The sequence below is a fragment of the Haplochromis burtoni genome, unplaced genomic scaffold (assembly GCF_018398535.1).
Source record: "Haplochromis burtoni strain Fernald_Lab_line unplaced genomic scaffold, NCSU_Asbu1 Contig_19, whole genome shotgun sequence".
Taxonomy (NCBI): Eukaryota; Metazoa; Chordata; class Actinopteri; order Cichliformes; family Cichlidae; genus Haplochromis; species Haplochromis burtoni.
This window is the reverse complement of record NW_024582380.1, coordinates 169,838-176,687: the sequence shown is the minus strand read 5'-3', so window position 1 is coordinate 176,687 and position 6,850 is coordinate 169,838. Positions and strand designations below refer to the sequence as shown.

Sequence of the window (6,850 nt, the reverse complement as noted above, 5' to 3'; positions counted from 1 at the left end):
TGTCTCTTTCAGCTGCCTGCTCTATTTATAATGACTATGTACTCTATTAGACTTCACACTGAAACATTTACTTTTACACTGTGGGCTGTAGCTTCTGTTGGGCATTGCAGCATGGACTTTGGATGACTCATACAGTATGTCTTTCTACATTTGTTTTAAGACTGAAATGCTGCCTCTAACCAGTTATCCACCCTGCAACGCTCCTGTAAAGGTTGTCTATGGTGAGGTCTGGAGCCTCTCTCAACTACCATTAAAATACGAGACGTTTATAGTTTTAAAGCTCCATTAGAAATGTGAGGAGAGATGCTGTGGACTCCAATCAGCGGCCGTCTGGCCTCCTGGTTTGGATGTTTCAGCACCGCGGACAGCGCACAGCCTCGCTCAGCTCCTCTCGTCTTATTGATGCTTGATGATTTGTGATTTCCGGAAAGATCTGCCTGACAAAAACAAGTCCTAGAAGAAACAGAGACCTGGTGGGCTTTTCGTTTTTTTATTTAGCTCATATTAAGAATAAGAGGATTATTTTGTTTCCGCCAAAAATCAGTTTAATAACAGGAACACAGGTTACCGCTCGCCTAAATTAAATTTCCTCACCTCGCAGTCACTCCTGCAGAAGTGAACTGACTACGAGCCTGAGGGTTTGAAGTGCGTGTATAAAAAAAGAAAAAAGAAATCATTTCATATTCCCGAACACCAGTCGCGCTCACGATTGTTTTGATCACCCACCAAAAGTCGCTCACTCGCCTTTCCATTTAACACAACGTCACTGTAAAGTCTCTACGTGGCACCTCAGGCACACTTATAGCCCCTGTAGGAGTGTTCTTGGGGCCTGCGGGTCATTGGTCAACAGGACGCTCGAGCATCTCCGGCTGTAGCAGCCGCCTCCTTCTCTGCCACAAAACCCCGCACACGGCATTCAAGCCGGAGACTTGGCGGACTGCACTCTCTCGTCAGGAGGAAAAAGGAAAAGCAACATAAAAAAACTTTTGCTTGGGAGTGAGATGGGCGGCTATAGCTGATCTTGGGTAACGCGATCATTGGCTGTATGGATTATCGATAAGTGCAGTGAGGAATGCGTTCTTGTCATTAATTATTTATATATTCCTGTAAAGCGGCGGGCATGCGAGAGAGACGCCGCAGCGGCGAGGATCGCCCGCTCTGAACCGGAGGAGTCACCGGCAGATGATGTCCCGATGTGAGAGTGCTTCCAGAGGAGACGGAGGAGAGGACGCAGGAGGATGAAGAGCGGGGGAGAGGGATCGAGAGCGGCAGAGGTGGAATATAATGAAGTTGAGTGGGAAAGGACTGTGCACCGTCCTCTCCAGCACCCTCCTCTTCGTGTGCGCCCTGAGCGAAGTTGTCGTTGGATTAAGATGCGTCTCGTTGGGATCTACGGTGAAAGCGCATTTCCACCTCGGCTCCACGGCCGGGGCTTTCTACTCCGGGCTACTTGTGGGAATCGGGCAGGTCATGCTGGGAACCGCGCTGGTGTGTTGCACGGACAAGCCCGGCTGCAGGAATTTCTTTCTCCTCGGTGTTGTGGTCTTCTTGTTGGGGGTCCTCACCGCCTTCTCTGGCGCGGTGGTGGACGGGGACACGGCTTCTCTGGTGGAGAGGAAATATTCCCATTACTGCTTCCACTCTGTGGTGTTGAACCCTGCCTGCGAGCAGCTGAGGGATTACCAGCGGAGTTTGGTCATCTCCACTGTTCTCAGCACGTTGGAGTGCCTCCTCGGGCTCATCAACCTGGTGATCATCAAAAGGTACAAAACAGCGCAGTTTTCTAGGAGCAGACAGTGTCAGAGGCAGAGCGCCGGGGCGATCATCTTCAGCGAGGAGCGGGACTGCTCCTCGGCGGATTTCCAGCCGGTGTCTTACATCAACCTGGGTGTTTTTGGTGTGTTTGACGAGACAGGTGCAGAAGTGCAGTGCGGGGGACACCCGTCAATCGAACTGCCGGGATACTCGCCCACGGATCCGGAGCTCAATCATTGCTTCCCTTTCTCCTACCCGCTCCCCAGTGAACTGCCACCCGCATACGAAGACATTTTCCCCGCTGAGGCATGCAACACATAGCCGCTCTGGAGCAGCCCCGGCAGCGCTTCCCTCTGCTGTGACAATCAATGACTTTACGCTTTAAAAAAAAAACAACCCCTTCCTCTTCCTCCTCCAACAACCCAACAAAAAGCAGTAAGTTACACAGGAGGACGGCGGAGTGGATTTTGTTTTTGCCTCATTCCTTCTCACTTTTCTTTTACCTCTGCCTATGCTTATGTTGAACATCACCAATCAGACTGATGTAGATAAACACATCATCCAGGGCCAGACAGTGCAGGCAGATCAAGGCCCATAAAACGCAACAGCTTGCTAATATAACAAAAAGCAGAGTTTGTGTTCTGAATGTTTGCTGTTAACGTTTTTACCTGTGAATAAACTGTATTTAACCTCACCTGAAGTCATGGAGCTGCTGGCAGTTTAGATTTTGTGCTGGTGTGTTCACTCTAAACTTCGAGCCTAAAGGTTGCGGGCAGACCTCCTCCAGACTCTCAGGATAGCTGGTGGAGCGTAATTAATGAAAGTGTCATGCACATCAATCCAAACGGTAATTTTATAAAATCACGAGAATTCATGTAATCCGCTGGGTAAACACCCGAGAAAAGGCTCCAAAAGGAGTCACATCTTTTCACGTCAAAGCGGGGATAATTTGACAGAGAAACTCTCCTTTGCACGTTTAATCCCATCCAAGTGCAATTTTAGTTTTTACGCACGATAAAATAAATTATGTCGTAATTGTTACCACAAAAAAAGCACACACATTTCTGTAGCTGCTAGTAAAAAGCAAAAAAAACATGAACATATGTGTTTTAACTGTTACAGTTTATTTGTTCCTTAATTACTTTGTATGAATGTCTTTCTCAGTAGGATAAAACTTGTGAAAATACAGTTAAAAGTCTAAAATCTATGCCCTCCTAAACCAAAGGCTTACAATGGGCCAGATTTCAGACTTTGCTGGCCAATTCTTACCTTATGTTTACCCACACTTAAGTAATGCATTAGTGTTGCACTCCAAAGAGCAGGGTGACTAAAGAGAAAGAAAGACATTATTTTAAAAAAACGAGTAAAGTCTAACAATCAAGAGCTTCAAACACACAGGATCCATAAAGCAGCTGCAAACTTGGATTTGTTCTACCTTCATCAAAAGTTACTCCACCCCATCAGGCTACCTGACCACCCAGTCTGACATAACTCTGGTGACATCATTATGACATCATCAGGGGTATATTTTTTTTTAGCCTCTGGATAGTTTTTCTCAGCTGGCTGCTGAGACCGCATGAGCTGCCTGAGCTTGATATGTAAAATCTGTGGAATTTCCTTTTATAGCAAAGCTTTTGTGAGTGACACAATAGATTATGGTAATGCTGATAATGAGCATGTCAGGTTCAGGAGGAAGCAGGCACGTCTCATGCAGTCTGAGCCTGAATGCGCTTCACTTTCCTTGATTTTTGAAGTAACAGGCGGGTAAATGACACAAAATCTCTCAATTCAAGGGATCAGACCAGCTGTCCGGATGCGATACAGCCCCAACGCAGTTACTCATTTTAACCAATTTAAAGAGTTCAAACTGTGCAGCGCTGCTTCCCATATGATTCCATGTGATTGGTCTTGAAATTATATACTTTCTCCATCCACACAAATGACTGCATCGTTTCTCAGCATGGATCCTCCCTGGAGATTGAAAAGCTTTTCAACCACACTATTACTCATTTCACTTAACAGCAAGAACAGAGAGAAGACAAATGACAGATCTGGCTGTCATTATTACATGCCCACCTTTGGACAACGCGTCTCTGTGGAAAATTAAATCGAAATGCTTCCTTTTCCTTCAAATTAAATCCCCTCAAATGAGCATCCGCGGCTGAATGTCTTTCTAGGGGCACTTTGACGAGCACTCTGTGATGAACAAACTTTAAGAAGTACTTCACTGGCTCAGTGTAATAATCCTCCTCTCATCTTTTTCAAAACTGTGTCATGATGCTCTCCACTTACTCATTCTGCTTAGGTTGGGCTTTGCGTGCCAGAGCTGAATAGAGGCTAGGAGGGGGGAAAAACATCCTGCTCTTGTCATCTCTCTTAGGTTTTCTGCCTGTAAAATATGTGGATATGACCTAAGATTATCTGAACAGCCGATTGAAGAACAAAAAAAGTCTCCAGGGAGCTGGTGCCCTCAAAGTTTCACAGAGTGTTGGCCAGAAAAGGGGAAAACAGAAGAAGATCCAAACAAAGCTAATGGTGTTGGTTCTTTGAAAGTCACCTGCCGTGAGTGTGCATAAACAGAAAGTTAGCACAGAGAAAAAAGACTTTCAAACTAAAAGATGATTTCTCTACCACGAATAAAGCTGCACGCTTGCGCTCCACGGCAGCAGTACCACACGGGGCTAGATCAGTTATGTGGCCCGAATGTGTTTCAGGTGGTTTTTGACAAGTGTGTGTGTTTTATTTTTATTTGAGAGATTTAAAAGTGCTATATGAAGGTTTCTAGCATTCTCTCTCAGCTCATAAAACCTCAAAATGTAGTAAAGATTACACTACAGGGAGGTGGTGCAATGAAGCAATGCTGCTCCTATTACTTATTTTTTTATTACGCACTGTGATTATTACTTTAGTGAAATGGTCGGATATTCAATAACCAGAGTCAATGAGGTAAATAAGCGTCATTTGGTTTGACGTGAATGCCTCAGAGTTATATTGTTAATGGGCTGAATGTGGCACAAATAAACCCAAAATTTAGATGGTGGAATAAACTCCTGTCTGACGGTACTCTGATCTCCCCTCCTTGTTAAATCACCAGACCTTCAGTGCAGGCTGTTTGCATTTACAGATATTGGACTGAAGATTTTTGCCACTTCCATTTTCTAGCTTATTGTCTGGTTAGGCAAGGCACAGACAGAGTGCACAAGGTCACTTATGGCATATATTTAAAATAGCTTTACAAGTCAAATTCTACATAAACATCCCCACGAAATGCACAAAACTGATGATTTTATCTTTCAAATTTGTGGAGCCACAATTATGTAGATACCAGGACTAACATTTTCTGACATTTGCTGATAAAATCTGCTGCACTGATAACACAGAGACCATATTTGGTGGATTTCACTCCAGAAAACACGAGTATTTAAGCAAAGTTTCTTCCAGGAAAGAAGAATGGCTTTTGTTCACACTGAGGTGATTAAACGAAAACCGAGCTGTGTCATGCTTCTGTTCGCTGGCTTATCAGATCTGTTTTCTGAGCTGCAATCAGTGTGCTACACCATATTGCACATAAGTGCATTATGATGTTGCCAAAAGTAATTAAATCCCGTTAGTGTCCAGAAGCTAATTACACATGGTCGTGGAAGTGTTCCCATTTCACGGCATTTCATACTTTATATTGAGCACATTCGTCATACAAAATTAATGATGAGCTCACAAGATATGACGCTGTGGTATAAACCGCCCTCTCAAGCAGTGTAAATATGATGCAAAAATATGAGCTTTAACTGGACTAACCAAAGCAATCAGTGACACTTCAGCACTAATGCAGAGGTAATCATTATCCAATTATATACTGCAACATTACTGACATTTTATGAATTCATGAGGCTTTTAATTTCAAAACTGTTGGAAAATGCAGCTAATAATACACACTGGAATGTTCAGTGCTTGACATTTACTCTCTACTATTTTTACACTGTGGCATTGCTGTTATTTAGTAAAATACTGAATACTTCTCCACCACTGCAGCCAGCTTGGTAAATGCTGACTGAACTAAGGGCGATATAGTCCCTCAATCCCTGTAAGGTGATTATTATTTATTTGCTTGTTATTAACACAAGATTAATAAAAACAACAATAATAATAATTTAAAAAGGCCAGAGGGGCCGATATGGCAGCCTCGCCTCTGTCAGTCTGCCCCAGGGCAGCTGTGGCTACAACTGTAGCTGCCTCCACCAGTGTGTGAATGAATAGTGGAATTGTAAAGCGCTTTGAGGGCCCCAAAAAGCGCTATATAAATGCAATCCATCATTATTATTACAAAAAAAATGTACCAGTTACATAAGTCTTACAGACAAGAAGCTACCGAGACACTGCTCACATCTTATCTACAACGTTTGAGTCGTATGCATATGTACATAAATTTGACCTTTATTGCACAAAAGGACATGAGTGTGATGGTAAAGTGCAAATTGGCCTGAGGATGGTAAAAACTGCATTCTGCTGTTAACTTCAGCTCTTTGCAAGCATCTGCACACACAACGTGCTCACACAAAGAATCCAGAGTGATGTTGAAACTGGGCGTTTGCTGACCTCAGCCCTGCAGACAGAGATTGTTTTGAAGTCTTTTGGGCTGGTTTTTGACTTGCATGTTTTCGGCTTTGTGTTCAAATGTAAACATTAAAAGAAAGTTTGCGTGTCCTCATTAGGATAGGGATTTGTTTCAGTGTGTGGGACTGTAGCCTAAGGTTTAACTCGGTAACTGGTAATTATGTGAGAATAAATTTCACCCCACGCTACAAAGTAATGCTACAAGTAGAGTAATGAGTTACATTTTCTGGGGAGTAACATATTGCATTTATTTATTCATTTTTAAAAAGTAATCAGTAATGTGTAGTACACTACTTTATTTGCATAATGACACCAAAATGTAACCTAATACAGCAGATAAATGAAAAATATAACTTATGAGATTTTAAAATTCTCTACTATATCTAATTTTTGCTACTGAATTAAAAAATGACAACTTGGATTTAGAACTACATTAAGAAATTATCATGTATATTATAATTGGGTCAGTACAGGTAATGAGGTA

General features: G+C 42.9%; 1 protein-coding gene across 1 annotated transcript; it reads left to right on the top strand.

Annotated features, from left to right (window-relative positions):
• On the top strand, positions 1 to 5,899 carry LOC102292311 (transmembrane protein 271). Its single transcript, XM_042218437.1, has one exon. It carries the CDS (start codon positions 1,285 to 1,287, stop codon positions 2,074 to 2,076), a length of 792 nt encoding a protein of 263 aa, XP_042074371.1. The 5' UTR covers positions 1 to 1,284; the 3' UTR covers positions 2,077 to 5,899.
• The last annotated feature ends 951 nt before the right edge of the window (positions 5,900 to 6,850 follow it).